Source organism: Gossypium arboreum, chromosome 2 (assembly GCF_025698485.1).
Source record: "Gossypium arboreum isolate Shixiya-1 chromosome 2, ASM2569848v2, whole genome shotgun sequence".
Classification (NCBI taxonomy): domain Eukaryota; kingdom Viridiplantae; phylum Streptophyta; class Magnoliopsida; order Malvales; family Malvaceae; genus Gossypium; species Gossypium arboreum.
In genome coordinates, this window is record NC_069071.1 from 113,541,468 (window position 1) to 113,556,335 (window position 14,868).

Here is a 14,868-nt window from a genome sequence, read left to right on the forward strand (position 1 = left end):
TGCCCAAATTAAAAAACAAAAAAACGAACCTAGCCTAAATTAAGAAAAAAAAAAGAAAAAGAAAGTAGATCGAGTCTTAGCTCAGTTGATATTGACATTCTTGTCAATGCAAGAGGATATAAGTTTGAGTATGCTAAAAGACATAATTCTTTTATTTAAGAGTTGGGGAGGGGTTATGGGTAGTAATGTATCAAAAAATGAAAATTAGAAATCGTGATGTTACACAAATATGAAAGGAATCTAATTGGAAACATTTATACTCATATAAAAAATTTGAATTTAATTTGGTAACCTTAACTTGAGTTTAAGCATATCAAGCTATCAATTGAATCGAGTTTTGACTACTTTAATCCTTTATTCCATCAATTTAATTTCTTAATTGAACTTTTTATTTATAATATATCTATAATAATTTTAATATTAATAAACTACTACTTTCCCCTTAATATATGCACCTAAAATCCAAACCGTAAGTTTTATCATTTAAATACAAACCCCAAATTTATATATGAAACAAGTTCAAACTCGAGCTCAAAATTCCTGTTCAAGGAGGCAAATAATATAAACAAGCTTAATTGAACCAAAATTTTTTATTTCGATTTTATCTCAAATTTTTGTTAAACTTCTATAATAAAACTTAGTTGAGCTCAAATCAAATTCAAACTTCTTGAATTCAACTTGGCTGGATTCAATTTCGAATATGTAGGAAACCAACCCCTCCCTAAATTGAAAAGAATTGTTTTAGACCTCCTAAATTTTATAATTTTGTACGTCAATATATGATAAAATTATAGTTTAACCCAAAAATAAGAAAATTTTGATTTAATCTTTCTAAAAACGGTAAAATTTCGAATAAAAACATTCTACTAATTACTAACTTTGATTACTATAAAGTAAAAACAAGAGAGAAAAAAATGAGAAACAAACATACCACTCGTACATTCATATCATATCATTTACTATTTTTTTCACAATGAAATTGAAAGACAATTAAGCTGAAAAAACAAAGAAAAAAATTGAAGAAATAAACAATGAAAAAAGCACACTAACAAATTGGAAGTGGAGCACCATTCCAACCCTTTAAACATTCCATCATTGGATCGATAATCTTCCCTTCACACATAGCTATGAACACCTTATCAAATTCTTCACCAGGTGACTTACCTTGTTCACCACTCAACAACCCAGTTCCAAGCTCTTCCCTCACAAATTTATACAATGGATATGATCTACAACCCTTGATCTTGTTAGGGATTGTTGCATTTCCATTTTCAAGTGAAACCCTTGTACCTTCAACTTCTTTTGGCAATGCAGCTTTGAATTCATCTTCAAATGCTGTGATCTTTTGGAAAATGGAAGTGTTTGTATCCTTTTCATTGTCACCATTGGCGAATGCGTGTTCGACAAGGACTTGTCTTAGCTTTTGCATCAAGGGATAAGTAGCACTGCATGGATCATCTATGTAAGCAAACACGTACTCGCGGTCCACGGCTTTGAGCAAATCCTTTTCGCAGAATCTCGATGGGTGGAGTTCACCATTGTTACCGGTTGTGAGGGTTTTCTTGGCTACTTGACTCACAGTGTTCTTCACCGTGTTCCTCAAGTTTTCTTCTAAATGCCTTAAATCAATAGCTTGACATAGAGCTACCAAGTATGTAGAGGACATGAGTTTTAAGATATCGACTGCTTCGGCTGTTTTTCGTGATGATATTAGTCCTAATGAGTTCACATCTTGATTGTGTTGTTCGGCACTTTGAACATGGTTAGTGACCGGATTAGCTAAGTATTGCAGCTCGGAACAATAGGAGGCCATTGCGATTTCAGCACCTTTGAAACCATAATCAAGACTCGGGTTCCTACTAGCGGAGAGGTTTGATGGGAGACCGTTGTTGTAGAAATCGTTAACGAGTTCCGAAAACTGAGCAAACATAAGTTTCCCAATAGCTGCGATAGCTAAACGAGTATTGTCCATTGAAACACCAATAGGTGTACCTTGGAAATTGCCACCATGTAATGCTTTGTTCCTCGAAACGTCGATCAAAGGGTTGTCGTTGACAGAATTGATCTCTCTTTCGATCGATTTGGTTGCGGATCTGATCACTTCGATTTGTGGACCGAGCCATTGCGGAGACGTCCTCAATGCGTAACGATCTTGTTTCGGTTTTTGCAACGGGTCCATTTCATGCAATTTTTTAGCTGCTTTAACATAAGAGCTTCCATCAAGTATATGTTCCATTATAGCAGCTGCTTCAATTTGTCCTGGATGATGCTTCAATTTATGTGTTAAATGATCAGTAAATTCAGGTTTACCATTCATAACTTCAGCAAAAATTGCTGATAAAATTTCAGACAAAACAGCTAAAATGTTTGCTTCAAAAAGAACCATGGAAGCCAAACCCGAACCGACCGCGGTGCCGTTAACTAAAGCAAGTCCTTCTTTAGGCTGCAACACAAAAAAACCCGAATCGATCCCGGCAACACGAAAGGCTTCTTCAGCATCAAGGGATTCTCCATTAGGTCCAACAGCCTTGGAATTAGGCCTGCCAGTGAGTAATCCAGCAATGTAGGAAAGAGGAACGAGGTCACCGGACGCAGTAATCGTGCCGCGGAGCGGCAAACACGGCGTGATGTTGTTGTTAAGAAGCTTAGTGATTGCCTCAAGAATCTCAAATCTAATGCCAGAGTATCCTTGTAAAAGGGTATTGATCCTAACAAGCATAGCTGCTCTGGTTGCTGAGTGAGGCAATGTGTGACATGACTCAGTTCCATTGCCAAATATCCCAGCATTCAAGAACCTGCAACAAAAAAATATTTTAACAGATTAATATCAATCACAGAAAATCTGATAAGTGATTACAGCCTTATGAATCTTGATACAAATTGTAGGACCACCTTTACAAATTGACAAACTAGTTTAATACCTCGGTTTTCACTCAGCCAACCAGGCCTGTCAAACTTTAAAGGGTTAAATCAATATTTGGTGCTTAAATTTAACAATTTTTCTCATCTTGGAATCTGATATTTTTTTTATTTTTTATTTTGGTTCAAGTTGAGTACAAAACTTGACAAGTAGGGACTGCAATTGGAGGCTGGCAAAGCCCCAGGCCCCTAAAATTGGAATTTAAAATTTGACAAATGAAAATTTATAAAGTTTTAAATTAATAAATAATAAAATTGCATTTTGATTCTCAAAATGATAAATTTGTTATTTAATCTTTTAAAAATTACAAAGATATAATGTATTAAAATGACGAAATTGTATTTTAGATCCTATAAAGATATACAATTTAATTTAACCCAAAAAAAAATCTAGCTTAGTTTCTGATTAGCAATTGTTCCTACATTGAAACCTGAATTAGGCAATTATTCTCACATTTGGGCTTAAACTTTTTTTTGTCTGAATCAACCCTTGAACTTGATAATTATTCTTATATAGAGGCTTAAACTTTAAGGTTTTCCAGGATTAACTCAGGAAATAATTTAAATAATTGTTAATTTTAAGGTCTAACTTTAACAAAAAAAATGTTCAAAGCTTAACATGAGAACAATTGCAATGTTTGGGGCTTAACTTTTAACTTAGGAAAAAAATTAAGGCCCAATGTAAAAAAGTTGCCAAGGTGAGGCTCTAAAAAGTGATTTAACACATTTTGGAAAGCTATGAACTTACCTAATGAGCTCTTTTTGAAGGGCAGCGCCTTGCTTGGTTCGTCGATGAGAAGTAGCACCAAAACCAGTGGTGACACCATAGCTATCAGTTCCTTTATTCATACCATCAAGGACCCAATCAGCACTAGCTTTAACACCAGCCATTGCATCCTCTGAGAGTTCAACCTTGACACCCAAGTCACGTGTAGCAATGGCAGCAACTTGAGAAATGGTTAAGGTCTCACCACCGAGTTTCACCAATGGTTTTCTAAACTCAGCCACCATACGTTTCACTTCATCTAAATGACTCCCTTTAAGTGACTCAGCAGCAACACCCCAGTTCAAAGGGTCCACCACTACACCAACACCACCATTTGTGGCGCTGCAAAAGCTCTGCAAATGGCCATTTGAGGTACCATTTTGAGTGATGGAGGTACCATTTTGAGTGATGGACTCCATTGAAATGAGAAGCAAAGATTGACCCAGGAAAGAATATACAAAATGGGGAGCTGTTTAAGAGTGAAGAAATGAGAGAAATGAAAGGGGGAGTTAAATAAGGGAGGGGGAAGGAAGGGGGTAGGTAAGCATAAGGGGGTGTTGGTTGAGAAAGGTTAAAGAAGGACCGTTTGTTCGAGGATTAATCGAAAGGAGGGAAAGAAAAGAGCGTGGATTGGATTTGGATCACTGACAATAATCAAAGGGGAAAATAAATATTTATATATATATGTATGTGTGTATATATATTGACTGGTGAAAGAACTGGTGGATGGCTGGCGATGGCTATGGGGGTTGGTGGAAGCTGAGGACTATATTGTTGAATGCATGCATGTTTTAAAAAAGAAAAAGAGTTTTAGTGCTCACTGCCCCCATGGACGTAACCGAGGACCCGGAAGCCCGTCTGGCATAGCTCCGGATTGGCAAAGAGAATTTTTCGTCGAGGAAACCCGATAACTCATTATTTTCAATTTCTTAAATTCGATTAAATAAATTATTAAAAAGTCCTAAAAAAATAAAATAAAAAAATTTGATCAATTATCAATTCAACTAATTTTTTAATTTATTGTAATTAATTTATATCGATATGAAGTTAATTAGTTCAATTTCTCTCTAAATTAGTACCTTAATTGATTTGATCTTGTTCTAAAAATAATTCCCAAATCTAATTAACGATAGCAAAATTTGAGAAGATATTTTTTTGAGAAGTAGATAAAAACGGGTTAGGGTGATTTTTTTTATAAATTACACATTTAGTCACTCAATTTTCATAAGTTTTCATTTTGGACATTAACAAATAAAAAATTTCATTTAGGGCATTACTGTTAAGAAATTTTTTTATTTTAATCACCGTTGTTAATTTGATGTTATTGTACACTCCTTTTAGTCATTCAAGTTTGATAAATTTTCATTTTGTTCACTTATTTTATCTTTTTAATTTTATTTTTAGTTACCAAAAATAAAACTTACGAAAACTTATAGTGATCGCTTTAAAATTGTGTTATAAAAAACTCATAAATTTTATGTTTAAATTTTTTAAAGAATTATGTTTAAATATTTACTTATATTTTAAAAATTAAAATTATTAGAAATAACTAAACGTGTTTAAGGATTAGGCCAAAAAAATGGGTTCGAGTAAAATTTGAGACTTGTATTCTGGATCAAATCAAGCTTAAGCAAATATAAAGTGTATTAATATCATACATAACCCAATCAAACCTGACCCAGCCCAACCCATGAACACCTCTAGAAATAACTAGTAAATATTAAATTGAAGCATGACAATGATAGATGCATCTAACATTCATAATGAAACAAGACGAATGGAGGGGTAGAGCATGTTACTTGTGGAGCAATGATGAATTTGACAACATTTACTCTACCAAGCTCCATTCCCATCCTTAGGTCATGTAGCTCACTAAGCTTGGTAGGCTTGGCTCAGGATCAATAGAAAAAATTGACCTTGGACCGTGTAGCTCACACATAGTCTGGTAAGCTTAGTTTAAGTAAGACTTTGGCAAATAAATTTTTACTTCATGCTAATCCAAAAGTGCCCATAAATTAAGTCGGTCCAATGTATAACACTAACAACATATATAATTGCTCCAAGTCGGTCCAATGTATAACATTAACAACATATATAATTGTTCAAACTCGATCAACCAAGAAATTTATTTATAAATGATTATTTCAAACTTATTTTTGCTCGCTTATTTTTTTATTTTAATATTTATTAATATTATACATCATTTTTCTTTTAATGTTTACATTATAATATAATATATTTATTCTTTATATGATGAGATATATAACATATAAAAAATTAGATTATAAAATTGTAAAACAATCAAGTCGAGCTCGTGTCTTGAAATGTTAGAGTACAAGCCCAAGTCATATTTTCAAACAAGCCTATTCTTTTTTAAACCCATTTCCGAGATAGATATTTTTATCCAAACCTTTCTAAAAATCAAACTATCCTTCGAGTTTGGATTGATAACCAAATCCTTGAATAAAATTAAATCAACCTAGTCTAAATTACTATTTATTAATTAAATTTTTATTTAAATTTAATTATACAAATGTATTATTTAAACAAGACCCAACCAACTTATGGGTAACTCTATTGCTCACCACTTAAACTACTTGTATGACAAATAGATTACTTAAGGGTCGGGTCAGGTTATATCCATAAATAATACAAGTTAGTGTTTTATAAAGTAAAGATACGTTACAGTATTTGTATTCTTTATAAATTTGAAATTTAGTCATTTTATTTTTATTTTTAGAAATTTAGTCCTCTACTTTTCAGATTTCAAAATTCAAGTCTAATTATTAATATTGTTAAATTTGTTTGTGTAACATTTAAAAGAAAAAAACATTCACTTGGTAGTAATGTAACTAAAAAATGACATTATAATGAACCTGAATTTAATAAAATAAATTCACTATTATTAATAATTGGACTTGAATATTGAAATTTAGAAAGTAGATGGACTGAATTCTTAGAAATAAAAGTAAAAGGATTAAATTCTAAATTTATAAAGAGTATAGGGACTTATGAGATATGTTAACCTTTTATAATTATATATATGTATATATATATATACACACACGACTATCTATGTAGTACTATGATTAAGATTGTATTGTTTTTCTTTTCTTTTTTTAGATCCACTTGCTTAGCGATTGGGTCTTATTTGTTTGTTTTCTTTCAATTTAGTCCATATTTGGAATGGAATTAAGTTTAGAATCTCCGGACCCTTAAATAATACATATTTAAATCTCAATTTTGATTAAATAAAAAATTTTGAATTTAAAAAATAGTATATATATATATATGTATATATATATTTTTCACATGTTATTGCCATTTTTTCCTCCATTATTTAAGCTAAAGATACATGTGAATTTTTTTTTAAAGCTTATAAAATCAAAAGAGATCGATTAATTGCAGTTGAGTCGAGTCAAAGTCTTAATAGAGAGAACAAAAATTGCATTGTTTTCTTTATTCACGTGACTCGAACTTAAGATCTTACTTACGAGATATTAAGTTTTTTATTGCTTGACATGAGCATTGATTTAAGTAACCGGTCTTTATATGTATATGTTGGTCTCAAATAGCCATGCAAATTCAACATTAAAAGAGGAGATGAAATTATTTTAAGGATCAGAGATGAATCATGATTTAAGGAGGGAGCAAAGAACAATTTTTCCATTATATTAATGTATAATTTTATAAAACTTTAAGGGACTAAATCATAAATCTTGAAGGGTCAAGGGCATTTGTTCCCCCTTACCCTCTGGTTTTATATTTTCATATTATTGTATGTATTTATAGTTTAATTAAATTAAAATTTAGAAAAAAAAATAAAAAGGGTAGGTTTGGAAGTTGTGGATCATGTGACTTTGGAATAGCTACCACTTCTATAGTACTTGCTGTCCATACTTCAAACTTCACCTAATGGTTGTTTGCTTTCAATTAAAACTACTATCTGTCAAATTTAAAAGTAATGAATACAAATATATTTAATTATATAAAATTTATTTTTATTTATATTTTATATATCGAAAATATGGATTGAATCATCTGATTATTCTTAATGCTATTCTCACTATAAAAAAGTCATTATGTTTTTTTGCATTTAATATTATCATTGTTTAACTGATTGAGTCTTAGTTCGATTAGTATGAGTATTGTTACTAATGCTAGAAGATGTAAGTTCGAGTGCGCTGAAACACATTATTCTCTTATTTATGGGTTAAGGAGGGGTTATGGATAGTTCTAGGCATAATGTATAATACAAGGATCAATAAGGTAATTTAGCCTCGAAAATATAAGCCTAGAAAAATGCTCTCGTTTTGGATATTTTATTTCTATCTTCCATGCTCTTAAAATCTTAATTATTCAGATAATACTAAGGAACAATCTTTTAACGGATATACCTAGGAAGAAGGTTTTATGGATGCCCTCAATAGTTAATAAATTTTCATGCTAATTATTCCTGTGCAAATATTAGATTTATTTAGGGTTGTGGATGGTAGTAAAATTTATCGAGTTATTAGTTTATTAGTTTAATTGATTTAATTAAAATATTATTAAAATTTTTATAAACCCACTTTTATTAGTTCATGTTGGTTCCTGATCTAACCTACTCAAAGCTATTCTCCAAATCGATATCTCGACCCAACTAGTCTGATTGACTAATTCGATCTAGTTTAAACAACATTGGACTTATTCATTTAGGTTTGAAAGTTAGTTTGAAATTTGGAAGTAGTTGTATAAAACAAATTAGACCCATTTAAAATATGAGCCAAATTCAAATTCCAATACTCAAAGCTTGATTTTAGGCCAACTTAACTTATTTTTAAATGTATAATATGATATAATTTATATCATGTAAATATTAAATATATTATAATATAAATATTAAAAAATGCTAATTACTTTATTTTGAAAATTTAATAAAAATATAATAAAATAATTTATATATAATTACTACACATTAAATAAAATAATTATCTTTTTTAAAAGAATATATATTGAGTGGCCAAATAATTCTCGTGAATATCCATAGAAAAGAATGAATGGATGATACGGATCCTATTTTTGCTTGCACCTTCAGTTGCTTCACTTCAATTGATAAGCGTCTCAATAGTACATCTAATTTCTTACCTAGCTCACAACACTAGACCGAGATGAGAGCCATGGACGAAGTTAAAAAATTGTTATTACAAATGTTTTTTTCCAACAAAAATTGTAATACAGACCAGACATGATATCACCAGTATGATCAATCAAGTCCTTTAGCTCCTAAATGTTAGCCCCTTTGAGATACTCTTTTTTGCTTTCAAAATCCAAGTCAATGAGCACAATGGGAATTGTTGATCATGTTCCTTGTTGAGGGGGTCCGCTCTTTTTTTGGAGAACTTTTTGAAGTGTCGTCTGTCAAGCAACCGACCGGACTCTCAAACAGGGGAGGTGTTGTGCCTAGTCAAGCGACTGTGTTCTTATCTAGTAATGCCATATAAGAGCATGGTTTCGAAGCCCACCAACGCCAAATACTAAGCATTTCCTTGGTGATGAGGCACTCCCCAAATTCCTTGAACTTGTTGGGCTCTCCTCGGAATTAGGAGAAAAAACTAAGGGCTAAAACCGAGCATAGACATCAGCTGATTAAATCCTCCTACTCCTCCTCCAGGTAATTAGTATTAGATATATTTCCAGCCTTCCTCATTTTTGCATGAAGCTCATGCAGTATTGGGTAAATAAGATTAGAATGAGAATGAGATTTGGCACCAACCACAAACACATGAACCTTATTCTCTACTTCTATCCAGCTGCAACCAGGTTGCTTCTTTAGGCCCTTATCCTTCATTTTCAACCTTACCTTAGCAGCATTTCTCCATTTTCCTTTTGAAGCATATATGTTAGACAACAACATGTAAGTGCCTGCATTTTCTGGTTCCGTGTCTAATATCTTTTTCGCAACCAATTTCCCTAAAATCACATCCCCATGAACATGACATCCGGCAAGAAGAGCTTCCCAAACGGATACAGATGGTTTAATCCCAAGCTGCACAATGAATTCAAAAGCCTCCTTGAGCTTCCCTGCTCGACTATAGAGATCAACCAAGCATGCATAGTGATCGTCTCTAACCTGAATGGACTTGTCTCTCACGAGCTCATCAAAGTACCTTAGTCCTTCCTTAAGCATACCGGAATGACTGCATGCAGAGAGCAAAGCCACATAGGTAGCATCATTAGGTTTAAAACGTAAATCGGACATTTTTTTGAACAAACTGATAGCATCTTCACCACACCCGTGATGTGCATAAGCTGCAATCATACCATTCCATGAGACCACATCCCTCTGGCTAATTAATCCATCATCAAACATTCTCCTAGCTATATTTAATTCCCCACATTTGGAATACATGTTAATAAGTGCAGATACAACGATTTCGCTACGCCTATAAACTGTTTTCACAATTGTCTGATGAACTTCTTGTCCCTCAACAAGGCCAGCTAAATTACTACATGCACTCAAAACACTTACAAAAGTTCCCTCATTAGGCTTTACCCTGTCTTCTGCCAACATTTTCGCGAAAATCTTCAATGCTTCTTCACTTTGTTCACTTTGAACATATCCCGTGATCATCGTGGTCCAAGAAACCACGTTCTTACATGGCATCTCATTAAACAATCTCTCAGCTCTCCTTAATTCCCCATTCTGAATAAACCCTGTGATCATCCCATTCCAAGAAGACAAATCCCTCGTCGGCATCCTCTCAAACAAATCAAAAGCCTCATCCAATTTCATATTCTGTGCATAGCCAGTAATCATCGCATTCCACGACACCACATTCCTCTCCGGCATCCTATCGAAAACTTTTCTAGCCTCATCAACCCTCCCATTCTTTGCCAACCCCGTGACCATCGCAGTCCACGAAATGACATCCCTTTTAGGCATCTTATCAAACAATGCCCTTGCATCCTCAACTCTACCGCATTGCACCAAAGCAGTCAACATCGTATTCCAGGAAACCACATTTCTTTCAGGCATTTCATCAAACACTTCAAAAGCCTTATCGACCATCCCATTTTGCATGTACCCATCAACCATAGTATTCCAAGATACAACATTTTTAACCGGCATTTCCGCAAACAACCTTTCGGCATCCACAATTCGATCTGATCTTATATACCCATTTAGCATCGCAGTCCACGTTACTACATTCTTCCTGGAATCGACTCTATCGAACAGTTTCCTAGCTTCATCAATTAACCCAATCCTGATATACCCAGATATCAATGCAGTCCAAGTGATTACATCTTTATCTCTCTCACACAAATTATCGAACAGTTCCCTTGCTTGGCTTAATTTGCCTTCTTTACTTAGATTAGTGATCAGCCAATTGGATCGTGCCACACTTGAACTAACACTGTAATCTATACTGGTTATCGTAGTTTTGCATTTCACTGAAATAACTGGTCGGGGTAGGTTTAAGCTTCGAAGAACGGTGAATTTATTAAAATATCTGAATGTGATTAATGCTCGAGAAATAATCAACATTTCTTTTCTCAGGCACTAAACAGATCCAATTGAAAAGATTAAAATACCACGGATATAGGTTGGGTAAAATTAGAATGGAGTCCCTCTAAGGAGTCAAATTATATTTTGCTACCTTTATTAAGAAAAAAAGATAAATTAGTCTTGTATGTTAGATCAAATAGTAAATTGATTCTTTCTGTTAAAATTTTTATCCATTTTTACTAATAAGAACCGATGTGGTTAACGAAATAACTAAATAGTTACAAGCGATATATTTCATGTATCTCATGCTAATGTATAGAGATCAATTTTCAACAGTAAAAATGGATAAAATTTTTAACAAAAAAATCAATTTATTCTCTCATATAATATACAGGGATTAATTTATCAATTTTTTAAATTCAAAAAATAAAATACAATCCAACTATTAATATAATAACCTTCGTAGCACTTCTACCTCAAAACTGAAAACATGATCTCAGAGTTGTTCATTTATTTTTATAAATATAGTTTTTATTTATTTATTTTTACATGTAAATATGTAGTTTTTGGTATAATGTTAATTATAACACCCCAAACTCGGCCCAGACGTTATGACCAGATCCGACATGCCACATCGAAGAGTTCAAAACATTTTATATTGTTGATCCAGAAAAACTTACTTAGTGTTTTAAAAGATAATTTCATTATAGGTTAAAATGAATGGAAGTCATGCACCGGTAGGAAACCTAAAAAGAGGTGGTGAGTCCATCGGACGACTTAAGTACCAAGCTCCTTCGGATCCAATCCTAGACATGCATACCGCCATTGCCACACCTTAACGTCATGGATATTTCTAGGAAACCGATTTGATTAAGTCATTTTTAGGAAAAGTGATTAATCTTGTAAAATACTTTCATTGCGAAAACTTTGCTTGTTGTCGTGTTATTTTGAAATCAATTGTTGTTTTTGAAAACGCGCTCTAAAGCTATCCAATTTCAACAGTTAAATATAAGTAATACCTATCTTAGTAATACATATTAAAACCATCAAAAATAATTAAGCGGCCTTATTACATTTAAAAACCCAAACCTCAACGTAAATAATAGGATGTCCAGTTCACCAGAAGAAAACCAAACTTTCAAAACGGGTGGCCACTCCGAATTCCCTCACAGCTCCAAGCCCACTATGATTGGGGATTTCTGCGTAGATGAAAATAAAAGGGTTGAGTTTGGGAAAATCGATGTGTAAGGAAAACCCATTCAAAGCCCAAGTCAGCTCAAGCCTATTGGGCCTAAGCCCATTCAGTAATGTGGTCTTGGACGAGCCCTTTTGATTATAATAAACCGGGCCTTAGCCCTTATTCAGATAACATATGGCCCATAAGCCCATTTCAAAATACATGCAACATCAATAAACATATGCAAGCCCATTTGGGAGACTACTCAACCCACCAACCACTACACTCCACCCGTACCAGCCATACACTCCATGTGGGGAATAGCTCAACCCACCCAGCCCAACACTCCACAGTTGCAGCCTTGCTGCTCAGTTAACAGTAAATTGAGGCAAAGCCTCCAATACGTGGACAAGCCACTTTCAGTACTTCCTCCGTCAATATCCCAATCCCATGCATCAGATAATAACAACATGGCATGCAGTAAATAACAACAGTCAAACATGCATTTAGGTCAATTTAACCCTAGGGGTATTTCGGTAATTTTGCACCTAGGGGTATAACAGTAATTTTCCATGCATAGGGGTATTATAGTAATTTAGTTGCTTTTAGGGTTTTTCATGCATATTCCTACTTTTCACGTACTAACAGAATCACGTACTGAGGGTTCTTACCGAATTGGGCCCGTTGGCCCATGATTCCAATTTTGGCCCATTAAGCCCAAAATATCGAGGCACGAAATCATGCACTTTGCGGTCCAAATTTTGCAGCTTACCAAAACATTAATCGATTTACCTCACGAGCATTCGCACACTCGCAAATCTACAAAATACGGTTTCGGCATTTCGACTTTTAACTTTTACCGATCCGAGACTAAGAAAGAGGGTGTTAGTTACACACATTTGCGACGATATCTTGACGAGATCCACACACGAACGCCTACAATTGGATTACTAACACGTTAATCTAACTATTCAAATACGAACTACGTATTAACCCCTTACAATATTCGGCCAACCACACCTACAGATCATAGTAAGCTTCTAAGAAATCAATAAGCAACTCATTAACAAATTTTTGTCAATGTTTACCACATAATCATAATTTCACTGCAAGCTGTCTTCCTAAGCAACAGTCACTAAATCATTTATAACTGGAGCTACGAAACTCCAAATCAAGTGCCATTAATTTTCCCTGAAAATAGACTCATATATCTTCTATCCATAAAATTTTCAAAATTTTTGGTTTGGCCACTCAATACCAGATTTTTCTTAAAGTTTCCCATGTTTCACTGTTTGACTAATCTGACCACTCTTCATTACGAATCAAATTTCTCATTGTACAGAATTCAAAATATGTTCTCATTTATTTCATTTGAAACTAGACTCATTAAGATTTAATTACATAATTTATTCACCTTCTAACTCATCTCTCACAATTTATGGTGATTTTCCAAAGTCACGTTACTGCTGCTGTCCCAAGCAGATTTATTACCAAATTCACTCTTTCACACATAACTTGCATGCATGTTATTTAAACATGTATATCACCAATCAATCATCACATATCTATGATTTTACTTAAGTATAATCTCCATTTCATCATTTTAAAGCACAACATGTTAGCCGATTTTTCCCCTTAGCATCTAAGGCACATGCATGCTCATTTGTTTGGCTCAACTTCACCTATCTTCCATTTTTCATCAAAAGAACATGAAACAACAACCATTTCCTTTATTTTAATTCATGACTAAATGCTCACAACACAACTAAAAATCAAAATATGCTTCAAGAGTTAAGTTAGAATCAAGAAGAACTCATGAACCTCAAAATAGAAGCAAGGTACCATGAACTTACCTTCAATTTTCTTCCCCAAGTGACCGAACATTCAAGAGCTTTATCCTCTCCTTTCTCTTCTCTAACTTTAGGCTATGATGAACAAAGATGGACAAAACTTTGTTCTTTTCACCCCTTTTTTTTTTAATAAAATTTCATATTTCATCCATTTAATTCTTTAATACAAAAGACATGAAATTCCCATCATGGAACATTTACCTAACCTATTATCATGGAACATTTACTTAACCCATTATCATGAAACATTTACCTAACCCATTATCATGGAACATTTACCTAACCCATTATCAATTTGTACCATGAATTATGGATATGAAGTGCTCATATTGTCTACAACAACATGATGGCTGGCCACTTTATGTAAAATGGGAGGTTTGTCAAGCAAATCCTCCTATTTTGCACTCCTATTTATTTGGCCACTTCAATTTAGCCTATAGCATTTTCAAACATTTTCACATAGGTCCTATTTCATAATTTCACCCCCTTTTTCTTATGGAACAAAAATTAACTAAAATTGTCGGGTTCTATCTTAAGCTTGGGCCTTCTAGAGGCCCACTAACATAATTAAACCTATGCCAACATTCACAGAATTCCCAAAAATTAGGGCGTTACAACTCTACCCTCCTTAAAGAAATTTCGTCCTCGAAATTTACCTGAACCAACT

At 33.5% G+C, this 14,868-nt stretch overlaps 2 protein-coding genes across 2 annotated transcripts; both read right to left on the reverse strand.

Annotated features, from left to right (window-relative positions):
* Window positions 1-846: 846 nt before the first annotated feature.
* LOC108467032 (phenylalanine ammonia-lyase-like) lies at window positions 847-4,194 on the reverse strand. Its single transcript, XM_017767488.2, has 2 exons — window positions 3,668-4,194; window positions 847-2,795 (listed from the first exon to the last, which is right to left on the reverse strand). Exons 1-2 carry the CDS (start codon window positions 4,102-4,104, stop codon window positions 1,046-1,048), a joined length of 2,187 nt encoding a protein of 728 aa, XP_017622977.1. The 5' UTR covers window positions 4,105-4,194; the 3' UTR covers window positions 847-1,045.
* Window positions 4,195-8,743: 4,549 nt separating this feature from the next.
* On the reverse strand, window positions 8,744-11,289 carry LOC108466447 (pentatricopeptide repeat-containing protein At2g35030, mitochondrial). Its single transcript, XM_017766808.2, has one exon. It carries the CDS (start codon window positions 11,211-11,213, stop codon window positions 9,324-9,326), a length of 1,890 nt encoding a protein of 629 aa, XP_017622297.1. The 5' UTR covers window positions 11,214-11,289; the 3' UTR covers window positions 8,744-9,323.
* Between the last annotated feature and the right edge of the window lie 3,579 nt (window positions 11,290-14,868).